We start from the raw sequence: 27446 nt of genomic DNA, 5'->3' as shown, positions 1-27446 counted from the left end.
TGGGCTAATTATGTGCCGCCCTATGGGACTCCCAATCACGGCCGGATGTGATTCAGCCTGAATTCGAACCAGGGACTGTATTTACGGTAGGTGGGGACTTGAACAAAGGAAATATGAGGAAAATGCTAACGAAGTTCTATCAACACATTACCTGTAGTACTCACGCTTCAAAAACTCACCCGTTGGTACTCCCTTCCGGGATGGCTATGAGGCCCTCTCTCTCCCTCCCTCCCTAACTCTAACCCCCCTCCCTCCCTAACCTCCCTCCCTCCCTCCCTAACTCAAACCCCCCTCCCTCCCCAACCTCCCTCCATCCCTCCCTAACCCCCTAACCTCCCTCCCTCCCTCCCTAACTCTAACTCCACACATGCAGTGATCAGTCGTGGGCCGCAGCTGCTGTTGTCTCTCAACGCAGGCCTCTCCCACTGGCCTCTCCCACTGGCCTCATTGGTAAAGCCAGGACCTCACAGCGGACATTCCTCTAGCTGGCTCACTCAGGACAGATGCATCTTAATAATCTCAACATGTGCTGCATGGACACAGACAGGCTGTGAATGGCAGATAGAGAGGGGGGAAGACAGCAGAGAGGGGGGGAAAGACAGCAGATAGAGAGGGGGGGGGAAAGACAGCCGATAGAGAGGGGGGGGGGAAAGACAGCCGATAGAGAGGGGGGGAAAGACAGCAGATAGAGAGGGGGGAAAAGACAGCCGATAGAGAGGGGGGGAAAGACAGCCATTAGAGAGGGGGGGAAAGACAGCCAATAGAGAGGGGGAAAAGACAGCAGATAGAGAGGGGGAGAAAGACAGCCGATAGAGAGGGGGGGAAAGACAGCAGATAGAGAGGGGGGGAAAAGACGGCCGATAGAGAGGAGGGGAAAAGACAGCCGATAGAGAGGGGGGGAAAGACGGCAGATAGAATAGAAAGGGGGGGAAAAGACAGCAGATAGAGAGAGGGGGGAAGACAGCAGAGAGGGGGGAAAAGACAGCAGATAGAGGGGGGGAAAGACAGCCGATAGAGAGGGGGGAAAGACAGCCGATAGAGAGGGGGGGAAAGACAGCTGATAGAGAGGGGGGAAAGACAGCCGACAGAGAGGGGGGAAAGACAGCCAATAGAGAGGGGGGGAAAGACAGCTGATAGAGAGGGGGGAAAGACAGCCGATAGAGAGGGGGGGAAAGACAGCCGATAGAGAGGGGGGAAAGACAGCCGATAGAGAGGGGGGGGAAGACAGCAGATAGAGAGGGGGGGAAAGACAGCCGATAGAGAGGGGGGGAAGACAGCAGATAGAGAGGGGGGGGAAAGACAGCTGATAGAGAGGGGGGAAAGACAGCCGATAGAGAGGGGGGAAAGACAGCAGATAGAGAGGGGGGGAAAGACAGCCGATAGAGAGGGGGGGAAAGACAGCCGATAGAGAGGGGGGAAAGACAGCAGATAGAGAGGGGGGGAAAAGACGGCCGATAGAGAGGAGGGGAAAAGACAGCCGATAGAGAGGGGGGGAAAGACGGCAGATAGAATAGAAAGGGGGGGAAAAGACAGCAGATAGAGAGGGGGGAAAAGACAATGTTGTTGTTTAGGTTTGTTTAGCACAGACACGTATGACCAGAGGAGTGCTGTTCTGAGAAAACTGCACACTAGGTTCCCACTTCCTTTGTGTGTGTGTGTCGACTTTAGTTTATTCTTTATGGTGGTAACATGTCTTGGTATGCCTCTGTGGTTTACCCATCATACTCTCTGCCTCATGTTGTAACAGGAGAGGGCAGGTGAGTCCCTGAGGGGTATGACCGAACAGACACAGAGCCCCTAGCCCCTGGCAGGCATGCCGAGGTGCATCACATAGTTGGCCTCTGGTTGCGAGGTATCCAGCAGGAATGTGGAAGAGGAAGAACCTCTAGCCCCTAGCTGATATTTCTTAGCGGGAACATTGCTCATGAAGGAAGTTGTGTTGCCCGTTACACACCAGTTTCAAGCCCTGTGACCCGCACATTTAATTTACGTTTTAGGAAGGCCTATTGTTTCTTCTATAGGCTCCTTGTCTGAGAAGATAGCAACATGTCGCTACCTTACCTGACAAGCACATGGAAGTCTATTGGGTTGAGGGAGATGTTGACTCTCCACCAGGAAGGGTGACGCTTCGATCACACCGACGGCGTCATAGCATTTCTGTACACCAGAATTACATTCATTTCCAATGAAACGCTGCGTTTGACCTTGCAGCAGTGCGTTCGGTGTGGTGCAGATGTTGGATTTATCAAATGTATGAGTCAAACTGTATGAGCAGACGGCTTGACAGAACTGGTAGCAGAAGGTGAATGTTGAACTGTTGTTGCAGACATTTCCAGATGACGCTGTCGGTGTGTTGTAAGCATTAGAAGCTCTCACCTTTCTGAATCAGCGTTCCTCTGAGGCTCTGCCAAGCACTGCATGCATCAAATAACTACATTTAAGAAACATTTAATACCAAATTATACTACAGACCTGCTAAATTACTCACAGCATAAAAAACGAACAGGAAAAAAATGGTTTAGAAGATGGTCCAGTTGTTCATGAAGCAAACATTGGATGACTTGGTGAAGGTAGAGACAAGCTGTCTGTTTCCTTCCTCCATCCATGGTGCTTGTTCAACACAGCATTAGGAGAGTCCTGTGGACATCAAGTCATGAACATGGCATTCTGAACACCACCATCTTCCTAATTGAGAACGTTGACATATTGGCACAATATAAAACCTGATGGGTGACAGTCACCCCCGTAACCTCAATAAAGTCTAAAGATGTTTTCATTCAAGCATGTTGCCATGATGTGTAGAAGCTGTTATTGACAAAAGGAATATTAATCATGAATATTTAAAAAACGGTGTTCCATGTACAATAGATTAAGGAATATTCATTAGAAAAGGGGTAGTGGATGGTAGTCATGGATAATGATGGACGGTAGTCATGGATAATGGTGGATGGTAGTCATGGATAATGATGGACGGTAGTCATGGATAATGATGACGGTAGTCATGGATAATGATAGACGGTAGTCATGGATAATGATGGACGGTAGTCATGGATAATGATGGACGGTAGTCATGGATAATGATGGACGGTAGTCATGGATAATGATGGACGGTAGTCATGGATAATGATGGATGGTAGTCATGGATAATGATGGATGGTAGTCATCCTAGTGAATAATTTATATTCAAATATAGTCCACTCCAGACCAGCTAAATGTTCACATTAGCAACATAAGGATATACAACCCCAACACAACACTCACTGTTGTTGTTCCAAATGCATTACTATACTCACGTTAATCAGAACAGTCCTGATCAACAGCAGGGGTCTGTGTACTAGCTAGTTAGATGATGTTCTAGCTAGCTAGATGATGTTCTAGCTAGCTAGTTGATGTTCTAGCTAGCTAGTTGATGTTCTAGCTAGCTAGATGATGCTCTAGCTAGCTAGTTGATGTTCTAGCTAGCTAGTTGATGTTCTAGCTAGCTAGTTGATGCTCTAGCTAGCTAGTTGATGCTCTAGCTAGCTAGATGATGTTCTAGCTAGCTCACCCAAAGCAGGCATTTCTCCTCCTCGCTGCTCTGCAGGACTACATGATCATGATGTTGTTTAATGGACACTAGAACTAGCTAGCTATATCAGATAGACATTTTCAGGAAAAGCAGCTCATTGGCTCGACATTGACATCTAGCCATCAACACAGGGCTTCTATTAATAGGGTTCTGTACAGCTTCCATTTCCTTTATCAATAAACCAACCAAACTTTACAAGAGTGGTGCTATTTTGGACAGGGCCGGTGATAGGACATTGGATAACAAAACCAAACTAATGTAAGAAATATTTAATTTTTTACGTTTTCAAAATTGCATTACATATTTACAATTCTTTGATGTCATGAAAACGGTTGTTCCTACAGTTGACAGCAGTGAACTTCAGTTGTTACAGTAATGTAAAACTTGCTGTCCTTTTCTTGTTTCCCTTTATAATGTAAACCAATGAGGAGAAAGAGGCAAAGTGGTATAAATCAATTGAAAGTAGAGGTCATCCCTTGTAACAGTTCTACAAGCAGATCATCAACAGTATCATGAGATTCACATATTACAAGAGAGGACATTGGAGGTTCCATTGAAAGAATCGTGATTGCTTTATAATGTTTTATCAAAACGTTCAACGAATTAGAATGTGATTTCAAAAAGCAAAAAAACCCCTGTTTATTAAGAAATGCGGACAGATGCGTAGTCAAGTTAAGTAAAAGACAGGCCGAGCGAGTGAGTTGCCTCTAAGGACTCGGGAGTTCTGCACTTCGTGTTTGACTCAAAGTTGAACCAGTGAAAAGTTTAAATCCTCGATGAGATGCGGTTCACTGAAAAGGACCGTCCGAGTGGTATCAGAATTCCTCCTCTGCGTTGCGGCTGCGTGAGGCCTTCAGCTGTTGGAGACGCTTCATACACTCATGGACGCAGCGCTCGCCGTGCACCTTGTTGTCACGCGTGCGCACGTTCACCGTCTCACTGGTCTTCTCCTTCTCTCCCACAACTGGACAGGAAAGAAAGAGAATTTCATTATCATTTAATGTCTTGACTGTTTAGTGATAAACAAAACTGTAAATTGCTTCTCTGTTACGCTTTCAAGTAAGGATCTCTGAGATGAGTAATACAATCAATGATGGCCAGTCGTTTCCAGCTGTCTATTTAACACATCTGTAGTTTTCTGATCATATTGAAACTCCCTGCTGCATGTTGCTCTGGTTGTCGTCGTCTAATAACATGTGAAAATATATTAAATAGACGCTCAAAAACCTATAGAATGAGATTTAATGGTCAGCTTAACATTTTTTCTGTTGTTCAAGGCTCAAACTCCCATGATTCCATTTGGAAAAACCACTCCCACTATCACCGACCGAAGTTGCAGCTCCGGCAGCCATTGTGCACTTTCTAAACAGCCTAAAGTAAACTAAAATCTAAACATGTTCATGTCGAATTACTTGTAAACTTCATACATTTTATTAGTTCCAATAGGCCTCCAGTGTTGTTGGATGGCTGCTTGGACAGTTGAGGCTGTATTTGCCAGTTATCGTTGAACACACTATTTCAGATGCAGCAGGTTTAGCTAGCTAGCATTGCTAACGTCACGTTAGCACCAAAGACAGGCTGAGAGACTACGATTCTGTAATGATTTGCCCTGTAAATTTCATAATAAATGTGTTCTTCTAACAGGCCTACGTGTAGTTAGACGGTTGTTTAAGACAGTCGCTAAGATGTAACTCCGCTGTTATTGTTGCAAACACATTTCAGATCTAGCAGTCGGGCTAGCTAGCTTGTTAACTAGTTAGTTAGCAGCTACATACAAATCATTTGAGTGTATTGCAGTTGATTGGTGACAATGACATGAACATAACTTATGACTTGTTTGGAATGTGGTTTAAAACCTCAAGGAGCCGCCCCTCTTTTTCCTAATTTTGCCTAAAATGTCATACCCAAATCTAACTGCCTGTAACTCAGGCCCTGAAGCAAGGATATGCATAATCTTGATACCATTTGAAAGGAAACATATTTTACCACTGTGGAAATGTGAAAGAAATGTAGGAGAACACAATATATCTGGTAAAAGATAATACAAAGAACCAACCGTTTGGTATTGTTTTTGTACCATCATCTTTCAAATGCAAGAGAAAGGCTATAACGTATTATTCAAGCACAGCTGAAATTTAGATGTTGGCCACTAGATGGCAGCAGTGTACATGCAACGTTTTAGGCTGATCCAATGAACCACTGCATTTCTGTTCAAAATGTATCAAGACTGCCCAAATGTGCCTAATTTGTTTATTAATAACTTTTCAAGTTCATAACTGTGCACTCTCCTCAAAAAATAGCATGGTATTATTTCACAGTAATAGCTACTGTAAATTGTACAGTGCAGTTAGATTAACAAGAATTTAAGCTTTCTGCCCATATCAGATATGTCTATGTCCTGGGAAATGTTCTTGTTACGTACAACCTCATGCTAATCACATTAGCCTACGTTAGCTCACCCGGGACACCGATCCCAAATAAGTTAAGACATTAGCTAAGATGAAACGGTTAGTTGCAAACAGGTAATTTTAGAAACCCGGACTGTCTGCATTGACCCCCGTTTTCACTAAGAGTTTGCAACTAACCGTTTCATCTTAGCGACTGTCTTAACAATTTTCAATGACGGCCTAGGAACAGTGGGTTAACTGCCTTGTTCAGGGGCAGAACGACAGATTTTTTCCTTGTCAGCTCGGGGATTCGATCATGCAACCTTTCAGTTACTAGGCTACCCGCGCCTCCAACCACCCGCGCCTCCAACCACCTAAACCACCCGCGCCTCCAACCACCAGGCTACCCGCGCCTCCAACCACCCGCGCCTCCAACCACCAGGCTACCCGCGCCTCCAACCACCCGCGCCTCCAACCACCAGGCTACCCGCGCCTCCAACCACCCGCGCCTCCAACCACCAGGCTACCCGCGCCTCCAACCACCCGCGCCTCCAACCACCAGGCTACCCGCGCCTCCAACCACCAGGCTACCCGCGCCTCCAACCACCCGCGCCTCCAACCACCAGGCTACCCGCGCCTCCAACCACCAGGCTACCCGCGCCTCCAACCACCCGCGCCTCCAACCACCCGCGCCTCCAACCACCCGCGCCTCCAACCACCCGCGCCTCCAACCACCCGCGCCTCCAACCACCCGCGCCTCCAACCACCAGGCTACCCGCGCCTCCAACCACCAGGCTACCCGCGCCTCCAACCACCAGGCTACCCGCGCCTCCAACCACCAGGCTACCCGCGCCTCCAACCACCAGGCTACCCGCGCCTCCAACCACCAGGCTACCCGCGCCTCCAACCACCAGGCTACCCGCGCCTCCAACCACCAGGCTACCCGCGCCTAAAACCACCAGGCTACCCGCGCCTCCAACCACCAGGCTACCCGCGCCTCCAACCACCAGGCTACCCGCGCCTCCAACCACCAGACTACCTGCCGCCCCAGAAGTAGGTGTCCAAACTTTTGAGCGTTACTGGGTACTGTGTGTGTGTACACACACACACACACACACACACACACACACACACACGTTCAAAAGTTTGGGGTTACCTAGAAATGTCCTAGTTTTTGAAAGAAAAGCACATTTTTTTGTCCATTAAAATAACATAAAATTGATCAGAAATACAGTGTAGACATTGTTAATGTTGTAAATGACTATTGTAGCTGGAAACGGCTGATTTTTAATGGAATATCTACATAGGCGTACAGAGGCTCATTATCAGCAACCATCGCTCCTGTGTTCCAATGGCACGTTGTGTTAGCTAATCCAAGTTTATCATTTTAAAAGTCTAATTGATCATTAGCAAACCCTTTTGCAATTAGGTTAGCACAGCTGAAAACTGTTGTCCTGATTAAAGAAGCAATAAAACTGGCCTTCTATAGACAGGTGTGTGCCTTTCCAAATCATGTCCAATCAATTGAATTTACAACAGGTGGACTCCAATCAAGTTGTAGAAACATCTCAAGGATGATCAGTGTAAACAGGATGCACCTGAGCTCAATTTCGAGTCTCATAGCAAAGGGTCTGAATATTGATGTAAATAAAAAATACCAGTTTTTTAAATGTATTTTTAATACATTTTCAAAAATGTCTAAAAACCTGTTTTCGCTTTGTCATTATGGGGTATTGTGTGTAGATTGATGAGGAAAATGTTTTATTTAATCCATTTTAGAATAAGGCCGTAACAAAATGTGGAGAAAGTCAAGGGCTCTGAATACATTACATTCAGGACAATATATTATTTCTAATGATGTACATTTGGGTTGCATCGTATGCTGTGATCAATTGCTGGTAGTTAAAACCAGGAACTGAGGTCGTCCCATTGTTTCCTATAGGAAAAATGGGGGCATGACTGTCTATTTCACCAAATATCTCACAATGTGTATATTTACATTTTTTTCAAGTTGGTCACCATTTTACAAAATCAGGAGAATCTCCTTTTGTAATTATGTAACTCTGGCCAGCGAGCTCTGCTGTCATCCATCACTAGACCAGAAACTCAGAAGTTAATATTTATTCCTTGCTTCCTCATTACAGTTGCCACCGTCGAGTTGCAGCTGTTCACTTTCTACACAGTTTCAGTTTTGTCCTAAGAACAGATTGTAGTGGTAAAATAAAAGGGATACATTTGTTGGTGCCATTTAGGGGAAATGGAATTGCAAGCATCACTCTGGTCAGAAGAGGCTCAGCGAAGTTTCAATTCATTTGGGTTCACGCTAATGTTCCAGCTTAGCCAACGTTCTTCGGCCGTTTTTCAGCCTTGGGTGAATTTTGAGTCGTTCTATTGTCCAGCCTACTTGTGTTGTGTTATCTTTTTGTTTTTCTAGGGCCCGTAAGTAAGCATTTCTTGTTAGTCTAAAGAGGTTGTTTACGACGCATGTGACAAATACAATTTTATTAATAAATTCAAAATTATTGAGTGTTTTGCAGTTAGTGACAACGACATTAACATACACTGAGTGAACAAAACATTAGGAACACTGTCCTAATATTGAGTTGCACACCTTTTTGCCCTCAGAACAGCCTCAATTCATCAGGGTAACGGACTCTACAAGGTATCTAAAGCATAACACAGGGATGCTGGCCCACATTGACAAACTCTTCCCACAGTTGTATAAAGTTGGCTGGATGTCCTTTGGGAGGTGGACCATTGTTGATACACACGGGAAACTGTTTAACGTGAAAATCCGAGCACAGTCAAACCGGTGGGCCTGGCACCTACTACCATACTCCGTTCAAAGGCACCTAAATATTTTGTCTTGCCCATTCACCCTCCGATTGGCACACACACACACACACACACACACACACACACACACACACACACACACACACACACACGTCTCAATTGCCTCAAGGATTAAAAATCCTTCTATAACCCGTCTCCTCCCCTTCATCAACACTGATTGAAGTGGATTTAACAAGTCACATCAATAAGGGATCATAGCTTTTACCTGGATTCACCTGGTCAGTCTGTCATATTCTGTACACTGTATATTCAGCATCACATTCATGCAAGCATTATAATAGATTTGCAACCCAAAAGTAAAGGGAAATGACCTCAACTTATGACATAGGCAATATATTTAGACTCATCTGGGCTTGAGAGCCAGCTAGCTAATATAAGCGCATACTAACTAGGTGGATCATTGCTTCCTGCGAGATGAAATGCACCCTGGGAATCGTAGTATGCTGTAGATGAGGGCAATACAGAAGCTTCAAAATGACAAAAACGAGGAATCGTCCAGTATGCCTAACAAAAACAAAATATGTATTAAATATTTCAGTAGTGCATATACTGTATACTAACAGCATAATAATTGGTTATAAAAAGGTTTAAACTAAAAGGTTTAAGCTAATTAATAGCCAGAGTCCTTGAGCTACCTAGCTAGCTAGCCATCTGACTATTTACCACTTGTACACTCCTTCCCGAGAGTCAGGGGGGTTTGTCTGGGGATGTCTGTTGACACGGCAGGAGTCGAGGGATGTTAAAATAATTTTCACTGTCAGTGGCGTCTCTGCTACTTGCCACTGCTAACTGGTGTTTTAGTGTGTTTATCCTCCGCTACATCCCTGGTTGGGTCTGGAAAAACACATTCATAAAACATCAATATCCTGCCAGGCAGGATTGAATCTACATTTTTCCGACATTTCAAGTACCAACTTGAGAAAATGTCTGATTTTCAAGGTATTCCAATACTTGAATTTCAGAGTGTCATAGCGTTTTGCCAGTAACCGAAAGGTTGCTGGATTAAATCCTCGAGCTGACAAGGTAAAAACATGTAATTCTGCCCCAGAGCAAGGCAGTTCCCCGGGCACCGAATACGTGGATGTCGAGTAAGGCAGCCCCCCACATCTCTGGTTCAGAGGGGTTGGGTTAAATGTGGAAGACACATTTCGGTTGAAGGCATTTAGTTGTACAACTGACTACCCTAGACCCCACCACCACCACCACTCAGCCCAAAGCCCATACCCTAGACCCCACCACCACTCAGCCCAAAGCCCATACCCTAGACCCCACCACCACTCAGCCCAAAGCCCATACCCTAGACCCCACCACCACTCAGCCCAAAGCCCATACCCTAGACCCCACCACCACCACCACCACTCAGCCCAAAGCCCATACCCTAGACCCCACCACCACCACTCAGCCCAAAGCCCATACCCTAGACCCCACCACCACCACTCAGCCCAAAGCCCATACCCTAGACCCCACCACCACCACCACTCAGCCCAAAGCCCATACCCTAGACCCCACCACCACCACCACTCAGCCCATACCCTAGACCCCACCACCACCACCACTCAGCCCAAAGCCCATACCCTAGACCCCACCACCACTCAGCCCAAAGCCCATACCCTAGACCCCACCACCACTCAGCCCAAAGCCCATACCCTAGACCCCACCACCACTCAGCCCAAAGCCCATACCCTAGACCCCACCACCACTCAGCCCAAAGCCCATACCCTAGACCCCACCACCACTCAGCCCAAAGCCCATACCCTAGACCCCACCACCACCACCACTCAGCCCAAAGCCCATACCCCACCACTCAGCCCAAAGCCCATACCCCACCACTCAGCCCAAAGCCCATACCCCACCACTCAGCCCAAAGCCCATACCCCACCACTCAGCCCAAAGCCCATACCCCACCACTCAGCCCAAAGCCCATACCCCACCACTCAGCCCAAAGCCCATACCCCACCACTCAGCCCAAAGCCCATACCCCACCACTCAGCCCAAAGCCCATACCCCACCACTCAGCCCAAAGCCCATACCCCACCACTCAGCCCAAAGCCCATACCCCACCACTCAGCCCAAAGTCCATACCCCACCACTCAGCCCAAAGCCCATACCCCACCACTCAGCCCAAAGCCCATACCCCACCACTCAGCCCAAAGCCCATACCCTAGACCCCGCCACCACTCACCCAGGATGAAGTTGTACTGTGCTAGCTGTGCGTTGCGTATCTTCTTGTTCAGGGTGCAGCTGGCATCACAGTCTACGTCAGTCATCAGACCTCCACGGTGGAAGTCATCACGGATCTTCTGAGCATAGTCATCCAGGGTGGGTCCTACAGGTACCACCATCACCTGACGAGGAGACAGCCACAGCGGCCTGGGGAGAGGAGGGTATTCACGCCTTATTACCATGTTTTTAAGCTGTTAAAACTCTTAGCAGCTGCTTTGGACCCGGTACCAGGTCCTGCGATTTGTTTGGGGTGAACCCATGCATTTTCTTTTCAAGTGACAATTAAATTTGAAAGCTATAGCCGTCGTCGTTTTGGAAATCAAACTCAGATCTTACTGATGGAAATGTCATAAGAATGTCAGCTTTCTCCTGTAAAGTTCTGCATACAGCAGAACTCGGCTAAACAAACAGATGTACTCGCATACTCCCGAAAGGTCTTCTCTTGAAAAACAATACTACGGCTGTTTGTCCCTCTCAGAACCAGTATTACCAGCTACAGTAGTCAGTATTACCAGCTACAGTAGTCAGTATTACCAGCTACAGTAGCCAGTATTACCTGCTACAGTAGTCAGTATTACCAGCTACAGTAGATTATATATTAGTAGAGTCAGTATTCCCAGCTACAGTAGAGTCAGTATTCCCAGCTACAGTAGTCAGTATTACCAGCTACAGTAGATTATATATTAGTAGAGTCAGTATTACCAGCTACAGTAGATTATATATTAGTAGAGTCAGTATTACCAGCTACAGTAGAGTCAGTATTACCAGCTACAGTAGAGTCAGTATTACCAGCTACAGTAGAGTCAGTATTACCAGCTACAGTAGAGTCAGTATTACCAGCTACAGTAGAGTCAGTATTACCAGCTACAGTAGAGTCAGTATTACCAGCTACAGTAGATTATATATTAGTAGAGTCAGTATTACCAGCTACAGTAGAGTCAGTATTACCAGCTACAGTAGAGTCAGTATTACCAGCGACAGTAGAGTCAGTATTACCAGCGACAGTAGATATTAGTAGTCAGTATTACCAGCTACATTAGATATTAGTAGTCAGTATTACCAGCTACATTAGATATTAGTAGTGTCAGTATTAATATGGCCCCTCACCATTTCCCTCCATAGTTCTCAGTGAGGATAGTAGTGTCAGTATTAATACAGCCCCTCACCATTTCCCTCCATAGTTCTCAGTGAGGATAGTAGTATCAGTATTAATATGGCCCCTTCACCATTTCCCTCCATAGTTCTCAGTGAGGATAGTAGTGTCAGTATTAATATGGCCCCTCACCATTTCCCTCCATAGTTCTCAGTGAGGATAGTAGTATCAGTATTAATATGGCCCCTCACCATTTCCCTCCATATTTCTCAGTGAGGATAGTAGTATTAATACAGCCCCTCACCATTTCCCTCCATAGTTCTCAGTGAGGATAGTAGTATCAGTATTAATATGGCCCCTCACCATTTCCCTCCATAGTTCTCAGTGAGGATAGTAGTATCAGTATTAATATGGCCCCTCACCATTTCCCTCCATAGTTCTCAGTGAGGATAGTAGTATCAGTATTAATATGGCCCCTCACCATTTCCCTCCATAGTTCTCAGTGAGGATAGTAGTATCAGTATTAATATGGCCCCTCACCATTTCCCTCCATAGTTCTCAGTGAGGATAGTAGTATCAGTATTAATATGGCCCCTCACCATTTCCCTCCATATTTCTCAGTGAGGATAGTAGTATTAATACAGCCCCTCACCATTTCCCTCCATAGTTCTCAGTGAGGATAGTAGTGTCAGTATTAATATGGCCCCTCACCATTTCCCTCCATAGTTCTCAGTGAGGATAGTAGTATTAATATGGCCCCTCACCATTTCCCTCCATAGTTCTCAGTGAGGATAGTAGTGTCAGTATTAATATGGCCCCTCACCATTTCCCTCCATAGTTCTCAGTGAGGATAGTAGTATTAATATGGCCCCTCACCATTTCCCTCCATAGTTCTCAGTGAGGATAGTAGTGTCAGTATTAATATGGCCCCTCACCATTTCCCTCCATAGTTCTCAGTGAGGATAGTAGTATTAATATGGCCCCTCACCATTTCCCTCCATAGTTCTCAGTGAGGATAGTAGTATCAGTATTAATATCGCCCCTCACCATTTCCCTCCATAGTTCTCAGTGAGGATAGTAGTGTCAGTATTAATATGGCCCCTCACCATTTCCCTCCATAGTTCTCAGTGAGGATAGCGATCATCCTCTCTACTGATCCCAGGATGGCTCTGTGGATGATGACTGGCCTCTGCTTATCGTCTCCGTCATGGCTACACACACACACACACACAAAAAATAATTTACATTTTAGTCATTTAGCAGACGCTCTTATCCAGAGCAACTTACAGTAGTGAATGCATACATTTCATGCATATTTGTAAAAAAAATTGTACTGGGCCCCCGTGGGAATCGAACCCACAACCCTGGCGTTGCAAACACCATGCTGTACCAACTGAGCCACAGGGAAGCTGCACCTAGCACACATCTAGCATAAAAAGAAAGTCCTCAAAATGATATTCAGTTCCACACAGTGACCCTGTTCTCCCTATTTCTAGCCAGTTGACCAACCAACCACAGAAGACCTTTAGAAATAATGTGACCAATCACGATGCTGCTCTGTCAAACTCCTGTCGAGCAACCAATCGCAAACTGTGTTACAGAGATGTCAGAGGAAGTGTTACCTGACAAAGGTGAGGTTGAAGCGGATTGGTAGCTGGAAGTCCAGCTGGATGGTGGCACACTGGTGGTATCGACCAATAGCATCCTTGATCTGGATGTCAATCTACAACCGGGAAATAACACACAGCACGGGGTCACGACAGCCCGGGGTATAAGTAATGTTAGTTTGACAGAGTTGAGACACCATATTCCCCTTTGTTCCTTTATCCAACATGATAACATTGGTAGGTCTTACCTTCGGCCCGTAGAAGGCCCCGTCCCCAGGGTTGAGGACCCACTTCTCGCCAAACTCATTCAGACTGTTCTCCAGTTGCTGCAATCACACAGGAGAGAACAGAGTTATGGTTGGAGCAGGTCTGCTAAATGACGAAACGTACATTTTGGTAATTTAGCAGACACTCGTATCCATAACAACGAATGTAAAACAACCACATATCTCCAGTGCATGCATGCATGCATATATATATATATATATGCATGCATATATATATATATATATGCATGCATATATATATATATATATATGCATGCATATATATATATATATATGCATGCATAAAGTTATATATATATATATATGCTTAACTTTACAAACACTTCATCTTTGCATTAACCCTTCATAAACAACACAGGATATCACTGGGGCTGAGCTCTCTGCCACCCAGCCCTCTTTATCAGATGGGTAGTGAGGACAACCCAGGATATCACTGGGGGCTATCTGCCACCCAGCCCTCTTTATCAGATGGGTAGTGAGGACAACCCAGGATATCACTGGGGGCTATCTGCCATCCAGCCCTCTTTATCAGATGGGTAGTGAGGACAACCCAGGATATCACTAGTGTCCTAAGTTTTCATAACTGTGACCTTAATTGCCTTCCGTCTATAAGCTGTTAGTGTCTTAACGACCGTTCCACAGGTGCATGTTTATTAATTGTTTATTGTTCATTGAACAAGCATGGAAATAGTGTAAATAGAGTTTAATATGGTATTACCTGACCCTGTATATAGTATGGTATTAACTGTATATAGTATGGTATTAACTGACCCTGTATATAGTATGGTATTAACTGACCCTGTATATAGTATGGTATTAACTGACCCTGTATATAGTATGGTATTACCTGACCCTGTATATAGTATGGTATTAACTGACCCTGTATATAGTATGGTATTAACTGTATATAGTATGGTATTAACTGACCCTGTATATAGTATGGTATTACCTGTATATAGTATGGTATTACCTGACCCTGTATATAGTATGGTATTAACTGACCCTGTATATAGTATGGTATTAACTGTATATAGTATGGTATTACCTGACCCTGTATATAGTATGGTATTAACTGACCCTGTATATAGTATGGTATTAACTGTATATAGTATGGTATTACCTGACCCTGTATATAGTATGGGATTAACTGTATATAGTATGGTATTAACTGTATATAGTATGGTATTAACTGACCCTGTATATAGTATGGTATTAACTGTATATAGTATGGTATTAACTGACCCTGTATATAGTATGATATTACCTGACCCTGTATATAGTATGGTATTAACTGACCCTGTATATAGTATGGTATTAACTGTATATAGTATGGTATTACCTGACCCTGTATATAGTATGGGATTAACTGTATATAGTATGGTATTAACTGTATATAGTATGGTATTAACTGTATATAGTATGGTATTAACTGTATATAGTATGGTATTACCTGACCCTGTATATAGTATGGGATTAACTGTATATAGTATGGTATTACCTGTATATAGTATGGTATTACCTGTATATAGTATGGTATTACCTGACCCTGTATATAGTATGGTATTAACTGTATATAGTATGGTATTAACTGTATATAGTATGGTTTTACCTGTATATAGTATGGTATTACCTGACCCTGTATATAGTATGGTATTAACTGTATATAGTATGGTATTAACTGACCCTGTATATAGTATGGTATTACCTGTATATAGTATGGTATTACCTGTATATAGTATGGTATTACCTGACCTTGTATATAGTATGGTATTAACTGTATATAGTATGGTATTAACTGTATATAGTATGGTATTACCTGACCCTGTATATAGTATGGTATTAACTGTATATAGTAAGGTATTACCTGACCCTGTATATAGTATGGTATTACCTGTATATAGTATGGTATTACCTGTATATAGTATGGTATTACCTGTATATAGTATGGTATTACCTGTATATAGTATGGTATTACCTGTATATAGTATGGTATTACCTTTATATAGTATGGTATTACCTGTATATAGTATGGTATTACCTGACCCTGTATATAGTATGGTATTACCTGACCCTGTATATAGTATGGTATTAACTGTATATAGTAAGGTATTACCTGACCCTGTATATATTATGGTATTACCTGTATATAGTATGGTATTACCTGTATATAGTATGGTATTACCTGTATATAGTATGGTATTAACTGTATATAGTATGGTATTACCTGTATATAGTATGGTATTACCTGACCCTGTATATAGTATGGTATTACCTGTATATAGTATGGTATTAACTGACCCTGTATATAGTATGGTATTAACTGTATATAGTATGGTATTAACTGTATATAGTATGGTATTACCTGTATATAGTATGGTATTACCTGTATATAGTATGGTATTAACTGTATATAGTATGGTATTACCTGTATATAGTATGGTATTACCTTTATATAGTATGGTATTAACTGTATATAGTATGGTATTACCTGACCCTGTATATAGTATGGTATTAACTGACCCTGTATATAGTATGGTATTAACTGACCCTGTATATAGTATGGTATTAACTGTATATAGTATGGTATTAACTGACCCTGTATATAGTATGGTATTAACTGACCCTGTATATAGTATGGTATTAACTGTATATAGTATGGTATTAACTGACCCTGTATATAGTATGGTATTAACTGATCCTGTATATAATATGGTATTAACTGACCCTGTATATAGTATGGTATTAACTGTATATAGTATGGTATTAACTGACCCTGTATATAGTATGGTATTAACTGACCCTGTATATAGTATGGTATTACCTGTATATAGTATGGTATTAACTGACCCTGTATATAGTATGGTATTAACTGTATATAGTATGGTATTAACTGACCCTGTATATAGTATGGTATTAACTGACCCTGTATATAGTATGGTATTAACTGTATATAGTATGGTATTACCTGACCCTGTATATAGTATGGTATTAACTGATCCTGTATATAGTATGGTATTAACTGTATATAGTATGGTATTAACTGTATATAGTATGGTATTAACTGATCCTGTATATAGTATGGTATTAACTGATCCTGTATATAGTATGGTATTAACTGTATATAGTATGGTATTAACTGACCCTGTATATAGTATGGTATTAACTGTATATAGTATGGTATTAACTGACCCTGTATATAGTATGGTATTAACTGACCCTGTATATAGTATGGTATTAACTGACCCTGTATATAGTATGGTATTAACTGACCCTGTATATAGTATGGTATTACCTGTATATAGTATGGTATTACCTGTATATAGTATGGTATTACCTGACCTTGTATATAGTATGGTATTAACTGTATATAGTATGGTATTAACTGTATATAGTATGGTATTAACTGTATATAGTATGGTATTACCTGACCCTGTATATAGTATGGTATTAACTGTATATAGTAAGGTATTACCTGACCCTGTATATAGTATGGTATTACCTGTATATAGTATGGTATTACCTGTATATAGTATGGTATTACCTGTATATAGTATGGTATTACCTGTATATAGTATGGTATTACCTTTATATAGTATGGTATTACCTGTATATAGTATGGTATTACCTGACCCTGTATATAGTATGGTATTACCTGACCCTGTATATAGTATGGTATTAACTGTATATAGTAAGGTATTACCTGACCCTGTATATATTATGGTATTACCTGTATATAGTATGGTATTACCTGTATATAGTATGGTATTACCTGTATATAGTATGGTATTACCTGTATATAGTATGGTATTACCTGACCCTGTATATAGTATGGTATTACCTGTATATAGTATGGTATTAACTGACCCTGTATATAGTATGGTATTAACTGTATATAGTATGGTATTACCTGTATATAGTATGGTATTAACTGTATATAGTATGGTATTAACTGTATATAGTATGGTATTAACTGTATATAGTATGGTATTACCTGTATATAGTATGGTATTACCTGTATATAGTATGGTATTAACTGTATATAGTATGGTATTACCTGTATATAGTATGGTATTACCTTTATATAGTATGGTATTAACTGTATATAGTATGGTATTACCTGACCCTGTATATAGTATGGTATTAACTGACCCTGTATATAGTATGGTATTAACTGACCCTGTATATAGTATGGTATTAACTGTATATAGTATGGTATTAACTGACCCTGTATATAGTATGGTATTAACTGACCCTGTATATAGTATGGTATTAACTGTATATAGTATGGTATTAACTGACCCTGTATATAGTATGGTATTAACTGATCCTGTATATAATATGGTATTAACTGACCCTGTATATAGTATGGTATTAACTGTATATAGTATGGTATTAACTGACCCTGTATATAGTATGGTATTAACTGACCCTGTATATAGTATGGTATTACCTGTATATAGTATGGTATTAACTGACCCTGTATATAGTATGGTATTAACTGTATATAGTATGGTATTAACTGACCCTGTATATAGTATGGTATTAACTGACCCTGTATATAGTATGGTATTAACTGTATATAGTATGGTATTAACTGTATATAGTATGGTATTACCTGACCCTGTATATAGTATGGTATTAACTGATCCTGTATATAGTATGGTATTAACTGTATATAGTATGGTATTAACTGTATATAGTATGGTATTAACTGATCCTGTATATAGTATGGTATTAACTGATCCTGTATATAGTATGGTATTAACTGTATATAGTATGGTATTAACTGACCCTGTATATAGTATGGTATTAACTGTATATAGTATGGTATTAACTGACCCTGTATATAGTATGGTATTAACTGACCCTGTATATAGTATGGTATTAACTGACCCTGTATATAGTATGGTATTAACTGTATATAGTATGGTATTAACTGACCCTGTATATAGTATGGTATTAACTGATCCTGTATATAATATGGTATTAACTGACCCTGTATATAGTATGGTATTAACTGTATATAGTATGGTATTAGCTGTATATAGTATGGTATTAACTTCTATCCTTGTTTACTTTGTGTTTTTATATCTTGTGTGTTTTTGTTCTCCCTTGTTAATTATAGTATTAGATTGTTATTGATTACGGCCTTGTTTGGTTAGAGCTGCAAGAGAGGCATTTCACTGTACTTGGGCCTGTGACAGTGAAACTTAATAAAGCCTTTATAAAGTCTAAGTTACCTTCTCAGCCTGATCCCAGACCGCAGGCTCTCCCAGGAACTTCTCAGGCCGGGTGGACAGGTTGAGTTTGAAGGAGAAACCAAAACAGTCATAGACTGTACGCAGGAAGTCCAGACAACCCTTAATCTCCTCCTCAATCTGGAGGTTGAGGAAAAGACAAAAACACCAAATGTTCCTACAGCTTTAGTCAAGGCTTCATGGTGTCTTATATAGTGTGACAGCTGAAACGGTTCACTGGAAGAGTCTTGGCGATTATCCCAGGAGGTCAACTCGCTAACTGACCCCTGCCGTGTGGCGCTACATGGAGAAGAGGAGTGACCCGCAGGAGGGTTAAGGTCTGACCCGCAGGAGGGTTAAGGGTTAAGGTCTGACCCGCAGGAGGGTTAAGGGTTAAGGTCTGACCCGCAGGAGGGTTAAGGTCTGACCCGCAGGAGGGTTAAGGTCTGACCCGCAGGAGGGTTAAGGTCTGACCCGCAGGAGGGTTAAGGTCTGACCCGCAGGAGGGTTAAGGTCTGACCCGCAGGAGGGTTAAGGTCTGACCTGCAGGGTTAAGGTCTGACCTGCAGGAGGGTTAAGGGTTAAGGTCTGACCTGCAGGAGGGTTAAGGGTTAAGGTCTGACCTGCAGGAGGGTTAAGGGTTAAGGTCTGACTGCTCCACTAGTGATTGGGGGGGATGTTTTACGATGTATCAAACTGTATTCGTTTTGACAACATCGCAAAATTATTTTCGCGCTAGTTGGCTCTACCTGCACAACAACTTCTTCCCTTCACGACTAATTCGGCATCTTTTTAAATAGGGAGCCAAATTGGTTTTCAGCACATTTCCCCGACTGATCAACAAAAACTAGTTATCATTGTCCTCCTGTCCCTCTGCAGCAGACTTATGGTGAGCAATATGTTTGAAACATTGAACTGCAATATTGAATCGTAATACACAAAATCATGAGAAATCGTATTGGCAACTAAGTATTGTCATGACTGTCCTGATCAGGTCAGGGTACAGGAGACCACCACCCTACAGATTATCTCCCAAACCCCCAACAGAGGAGGAGAGATCTAGGGGTCTGAAGATGTGGGGGTTTTATGACACCTCATGCCCATAATACAGAGAAATTCCTTTGTCCTAACAATGGAGAACTGGCCTCAGAACATTAAACATGCAATAAAGGGACTTTGGAACAATGGTTTCCGTCAGCCACAATGGTGGTTATGACGAAAAGTGGAATATTAAAATGTATGTAACTTTTGTATTTGTTTTTAAAGGTTAAGAGATGACGTTATTATGAAAACATTGTACCTTTAAGAGTTTTCCCAGTATATGCCTGATGTTTATACATTGTACGCTGTTTGGAAAATATCCAAATCAAACAGAATGTTTTGATAAAGATGAAATGTGAAGTTAGTGTCTAAAATCGGATTTTTAGCCAAATCTAAGCCTTGCCCCCTTTACTTGGTCCGCCCAGAGAATTGCCCTAAAGGCTGTTACACCCACTTCTGACCCGAGGGTATAAGACAGGAGAGTGAAGAATTAACATAGAAGACTATTGACCCCAAGCTGCAGCTAAGGTCTAACAAAGTCGACGAACCCCAAAACGAAACACAAGGTTGAAGACAAAGAAATATTTTTCTACACGAGCTACGGACGAGTAGCTGTGTCTAAGCGGGTGAATTCAAGCCGAACCACCCAGCCTCCACTCTCCATTGAATCGTGGTATCGACACCATTCGAGCCGAAGCTGTGAGCTCTGAGCTACAGAGCTGTCTGTCCTCAGAAGACCCCTTTCCGATCAAGGGTGAGGATCAGACCACTTAGCCAAGAAGGACACTGACATCGTGAGGACAACCAGAGAGTTGCGCCGGAGAACTGCGTCATTTAGAAGCCTAAACGACCCACGCGGAGCTTCCCACCTGAGAACTCCAACACGTAATTACATCATTATATTCTGACCCATAAGAGCGGCAGTTCGGGGCAAGGCTAGTTAAATAAGCATGGCTGACAAATGAACCCAAATGTATATTTATCTCGTGTACTTCCTTTCTCTCTCTCTCTTTAAAATCCCCATTTTGGGTAACAAGGGCCATAGTGTGTTGGCCCGTTATACTAAGTCCTAATCAATAGCTAGACTGTGTTTTGTGTATGTGTAATTTTATCATCATTTTAGCTTGCTAGTAAATAAATAATCAACTAAGATTGGTGTGGTAAATTCAGTGGTAAAGCCCGGGTCCGTGCAGATTCCCGGATTATACGACTTTCAGATTATGAGACTGTAGAGGAAATTGATTAATTTAGCGACTGTTGTAATCGATATTCTGATATCCTTTGAGTTAATTTGGGAAATAGAAACTCAATCAAAACAATGTTCCCATGGTGCCCCAGGTTAATGAGTTAATAATTGCTTGATTCATTGCTGAATTCATTTAATCACGTAATTATAAACCGTTAATCATTCGATGAGCAACAGTCGTCACATTAACTAATACAACGTCACGACAGTATTATATCAGAGAGTCCCTGGTAATTCACAGCCACACACACACACACACACACACACACACACACACACACACACACACACATTCTTAAAATATTCAGACCCCTTGACTTTTTCCACATTTTGTTACATTACAGTCTTATTCTAAAATTGATTAAATAATTGTATTCCCTCAATCTACACACAATACCCCATAATGACAAAGTGAAAACCGAAATACCTTTACATAAGTATTCAGACCCTTTGCTATGAGACTCAAAATTGAGCTCAAGTGCATCCTGTTTCCATTGATCATCCTTGAGATGTTTCCTTGGTCAGGGAGGTGACCAAAAACCTGATGGTCACTGACAGAGATCCAGAGTTCCTCTGTGGAGATGGGAGAACCTTCCAGAAGGACAACCATCTCTGCAACACTCCACCAATCAGGCCTTTATGGTAGAGTGGCCAGACAGAAGCCACTCCTCAGTAAAAGGCACATGACAGCTGTCTTGGAGTTAACCAAAAGGCACCTAATGGATTCTCAGACCATGAGAAACAAGATTCTCTGGTCTGATGAAACCAAGATTGAACTCTTAGCCTGACTGCCAAACGTCACGTCTGGAGGAAACCCAGGAACATCCCTATGGTGAAGCATGGTGGTGGCAGCATCATGCTGTGGGGATGTTTTTCAGTGGCAGGGACTGGGAGACTAGTCAGGATCGAGGCAAAGATGAACGGAGCAACGTATAGAGATCCTTGATGTAAACCTTCTCCAGAGCGCTCAGGACCTCAGACTGGAGTAAAGGTTCACCTTCCAACAGGACAACGACCCTAAGCACACAGCCAAGACAACGAAGGACTGGCTTCGCGAGAAGTCTGAATGTCCTTAAGTGGCCTAGCCAGAGCCCGGACTTGAAACCGATCGAACATCTCTGTGCAGCGACGCTCCCCATCCAACCTGACAGAGCTTGAAAGGATCTGCAGAAAGTGGGAGAAACTCCCCAAATACAGATGTGTCAAGCTTGTAGCGTCATACCCAAGAAGACTCCAGGCTGTAATCGCTACCAAAGGGGGCTTCAACAAAGTACTGAGTAAAGGGTCTAAATACTTACAATGTGATATTTCAGTTATTTATTTTTAATACATTTGCCAACATTTCTCAAACTGTTTATGCTTTGTCAATATGGGGTATTGTGTCTACATTAATTAAATGTTTTTTTCTCCATCCACTTTAGAATAAGACTGTAACGTAACAAAATATGGATAAAGGGGTCTGAAAATTTCCGAATGCTACCCTGGTCCGGTCCCCATAATGCTAGCCTGGTCCGGTCCCCATAATGCTACCCTGGTCCGGTCCCCATAATGCTACCCTGGTCCGGTCCCCATAATGCTACCCTGGTCCAGTCCCCATAATGCTAGCCTGGTCCGGTCCCCATAATGCTAGCCTGGTCCGGTCCCCATAATGCTACCCTGGTCCGGTCCCCATAATGCTACCCTGGTCCAGTCCCCATAATGCTACCCTGGTCCAGTCCCCATAATGCTACCCTGGTCCAGTCCCCATAATGCTACCCTGGTCCAGTCCCCATAATGCTACCCTGGTCCAGTCCCCATAATGCTACCCTGGTCCAGTCCCCATAATGCTACCCTGGTCCAGTCCCCATAATGCTACCCTGGTCCAGTCCCCATAATGCTACCCTGGTCCAGTCCCCATAATGCTACCCTGGTCCAGTCCCCATAATGCTACCCTGGTCCAGTCCCCATAATGCTACCCTGGTCCAGTCCCCATAATGCTACCCTGGTCCAGTCCCCATAATGCTAACCTGGTCCAGTCCTCATAATGCTAACCTGGTCCAGTCCTCATAATGCTAACCTGGTCCATGGTGCAGAAGATGTGGGCGTCGTCCTGCTGGAAGCGTCGTACACGGGTCAGACCAGTCAGAGCACCAGACAGCTCGTTACGATGCAGCACGCCGAAGTCAGCCATTCGCAGAGGCAGCTCCCTCCAGGACCGCGGCCGGTGGTCAAACATCAGACTAGAGATGGGGGAGGGGGGGAAAGAGAGTCACCGTGAGAGAAAGAGGCAGACAGGGCGAGCGGCAGACAGGGCGAGATTGGTTCAGGTGACGCAAAAAACTGTGCTGGCGCTGACATCTTCTTCTAGGTAGATTGGTAACCAGGGTAATTATGGGTAACCTGGCCAGCTCAGTACAGCATAGCTCACCAGTAGCATGAAAAGCCCCAAGCTGTACTCACCAGTAGCATGAAAAGCCCCCAAGCTGTACTCACCAGTAGCATGAAAAGCCCCCAAGCTGTACTCACCAGTAGCATGAAAAGCCCCCAAGCTGTACTCACCAGTGTCCCGGGCAGTTCATAGGTTTGAGGGCGAACACCTCCTTCTCCACTTCGAAGGAGAACATGTTGTCGCTGTAGTGCTGCCAGTGGCCTGACGTCTGCCACAGCTTGCTGTTATAGATGTTAGGAGTTACCACCTCCTGGAAGCCTCGCTTACGGTACTCACTCTGGAGAGACAGAGACATATAGATTACACAATGTATATACACACTACATACACTACATGACTAAAAGTATGTGGACACCTGCTAGTCGAACATCTCATTCCAAAATCCTGGTCATTAATATGGAGTTGGTCCCCCCTTTGCTGCTATAAGAGCCTCCACTCTTCTGGGAAGTCATTAATATGGAGTTGGTCCCCCCTTTGCTGCTATAACAGCCTCCACTCCTCTGGGAAGGCTTTCCACTAGATGTTGGAACATTGCTGTGGGGACTTGCTTCCACAAGAGCATTAGTGAGGACGGGCACTGATGTTGGGCGATTAGGCCTGGCTCACAGTCGGTGATCCAATTCATCCCAAAGGGTCAGGGCTCTGTGCAGGCCAGTCAAGATCTGCCACCCCGCTCAACCAACCACTTCTGTATGGACTTCGCTTTGTCCACGAGGGCATTGTCATTCTGAAACAGGAAAGGGTCTTCGCCAAACTTTTGCTACATAGTTGGAAGCACAGAATCATCTAGAATGTCATAGTATGCTGTAGTGTTAATATTTCCCTTTACTGGAACTAAGGGGCCCGAAAAACAGCCCCAGACCATTATTCCTCCTCCACCAAACTTTACAGTTGGCACTATGAATTCGGGAAGGTAGTGTTCTCCTGGAATTTGCCAAATCCAGATTCGTCCGTCTGATTGCCAGTGTGTGAAGCGTGATTCATCACGCCAGAGAACGCGTTTCCACTGCTCCTGACTAACGGTAGCGAGCTTTACACCACTCCAGCCTACGCTTGGCATTGAGCATGGTGATCTTAAGGCTTGTGTACGGCTGCTCGGCCATGGAAACCCATTTCATGAAGCTCCCAACGAACAGTTCTTGTGCTGACGTTGCTACTTCACAATAACACTTACAGTTGACCGGGGCAGTTCTGGCAGGGCAGAACTATGACAAAGTGATTTGTTGGAAAGGTGGCATCCTATGACGGTGCCACGTTTAAAGTCACTGAGCTCCTCAGTAAGGCCATTCTACTGCCAATGTTCGTCTGTGGAGATTGCATGGCTGTGTGCTCGATTTTATACAACTATCAGCAATGGGTGTGGCTGAGACAGCCGAATCCACGAATTTGAATGAGGTGTCCACAAATAGTGTATACAGTGCCTTCAGAAAGTATTCAGACCCCTTGACTTGTACCACATTGTTACAATACAGCCGTATCCTAAAATGTACTCAATTACGCCCCCCCCCCCCCAATCTACACACAATACCCCATAACGACAAAGTGAAAACAGGCTCAGAAATGTTTGCAAATACATAAAAAAAACACAGAAATACCTTATTTACATAAGTATTCAGACCCTTTGCTATGAGACTCGAAATTGAGCTCAGGTGCATCCTGTTTCCATTGATCATCCTTGAGATGTTTCTACAAATTGATTGGAGTTCACCTGTGGTAAATTAAATTGATTGGACATGATTTGGAAAGGCACACACCTGTTTATATAAGGTCCCACAGTTGACAGTGCATGTCAGAGCAAAAACCAAGCCATGAGGTCGAAGGAATTATCCGTAGAGCTCTGAGACACAATTGTATTGAGGCACAAATCTGGGGAAGGGTACCAACAAATGTCTGCAGCATTGAAGGTCCCCAAGAACACAGTAGCCTCCATTCTTAAATGGAAGAAGTTTAGAACCACCAAGACTCTTCCTAGAGCTGGCCGCCTGGCCAAACTGAGCAATCGGGGGGGGGGGCCTTGGTCAGGGAGGTGACCAAGAAATCGATGCTCATTCTGACAAAAGCGCCAGAGTTACTCTGTGGAGATGGGAGAACCTACCAGAAGGACAACCATTTCTGTAGCTCTCCACCAATCAGGCCTTTATGAGTGGCCAGAAGGAAGCCACTCCTCAGTAAAAGGCACATGACAGCCCGCTTGGAGTTTGCCAAAAGGCACCTAAAGGACTCCCAGACCATGAGAAACAAGATTCTCTGGTCTGATGAAACCAAGATTTAACTCTTTGACCTGAATGCCAAGCGTCACGTCTGGAGGAAACCCGGGAACATCCCTATGGTGAAGCATGGTGGTGGTAGCATTATGCTGTGGGGATGTTTTTCAGCGTCAGGGACTGGGAGAATATTCAGGATCGAGGGAAAGATGAACGGAGCAAAGTACTGAGATCCTTGATGTAAACCTGCTCCAGAGTGTTCAGGACCTCAGACTGGGGTGAAGGTTCACCTTCCAGCTGGACAACGACCCTAAGCACACAGCCACAACAATGCGGGAGTGGCTTCGGGACATGTCTCTGAAGGTCCTTAAGTGGCCCAGCCAGAGCCCGGACTTGAAACCGACCAAACATCTCTGGAGACCTGAAAATATCTGTGCAGCAACGCTCCCCATCCAACCTGACAGAACTTCAGAGGATCTGCTGAGAAGAAACTCCCCAAATACAGGTGAGCCAAGCGCCATACCCAATGAGACTTGAGGCTGTAATCGCTGCCAAAGGTTCTTTAACAAAGTACTGAGTAAATGGTCTGAATATTTATGTAAATGTGATATTTCTAAAAACTCGTTTTTGCTTAGTCATTGGGGGTATTGAAGGGTCAACACTGCAAATATTGACTCTTTGCATCAACTTCATGTAATAGGCAATAAAAGCCTTTGACACTTATGAAATGCTCATAAGTGTCAAAGGCTTTTATTGACAATTACATGAAGTTGATGCAGAGAGTCAATATTTGCAGTTTTGACCCTCCTTTTTCAAGACCTCTGCAATCCACCCTGGCATGCTATCAATTAACTTCTGGGCCACATCCTGACTGATGGCAGGCCATTCTTGCATAATCAATGCTTGGAGTTTGTCAGAATTTGTGGGTTTTTGTTTGTCCACCCGCCTCTTGAGGATTGACCAGAAGTTCTCAATGGGATTAAGGTCTGGGGAGTTTCCTGGCCATGGTCCCAAAATATCGATGTTTTGTTCCCCGAGCCATTTAGTTATCACTTTTGCCTTATGGCAAGGTGCTCCATCATGCTGGAAAAGGCATTGTTCGTCACCAAACTGTTCCTGGATGGTTGGGAGAAGTTGCTCTCGGAGGATGTGTTGGTATCGTTATTTATTCATGGCTGTGTTCTTAGGCAAAATTGTGAGTGAGCCCACTCCCTTGGCTGAGAAGCAACCCCACACATGAATGGTCTCAGGATGCTTTACTGTTGGCAT

General features: G+C 43.4%; 1 protein-coding gene across 1 annotated transcript in view; it reads right to left on the bottom strand.

Moving 5' to 3' along the window:
* Window positions 1–3822: 3822 nt before the first annotated feature.
* Window positions 3823–27446, bottom strand: part of tars1 (threonyl-tRNA synthetase 1) — a 43749-nt gene continuing 20125 nt past the window's right edge. The window contains exons 11-18 of the mRNA XM_029718116.1: window positions 24084–24250; window positions 23602–23764; window positions 19262–19399; window positions 13983–14060; window positions 13750–13850; window positions 13234–13338; window positions 10994–11181; window positions 3823–4532 (exon numbers count right to left, since the gene is read on the bottom strand). Of these exons, the coding sequence (XP_029573976.1) occupies window positions 4384–4532; window positions 10994–11181; window positions 13234–13338; window positions 13750–13850; window positions 13983–14060; window positions 19262–19399; window positions 23602–23764; window positions 24084–24250 (1089 nt within the window). The 3' untranslated portion in view covers window positions 3823–4383. The remainder of the gene's footprint in view (window positions 4533–10993; window positions 11182–13233; window positions 13339–13749; window positions 13851–13982; window positions 14061–19261; window positions 19400–23601; window positions 23765–24083; window positions 24251–27446) is intronic.

This window comes from Salmo trutta, chromosome 27 (assembly GCF_901001165.1).
Source record: "Salmo trutta chromosome 27, fSalTru1.1, whole genome shotgun sequence".
Classification (NCBI taxonomy): Eukaryota; Metazoa; Chordata; class Actinopteri; order Salmoniformes; family Salmonidae; genus Salmo; species Salmo trutta.
This window is presented reverse-complemented; position numbering and strand designations above follow the sequence as displayed.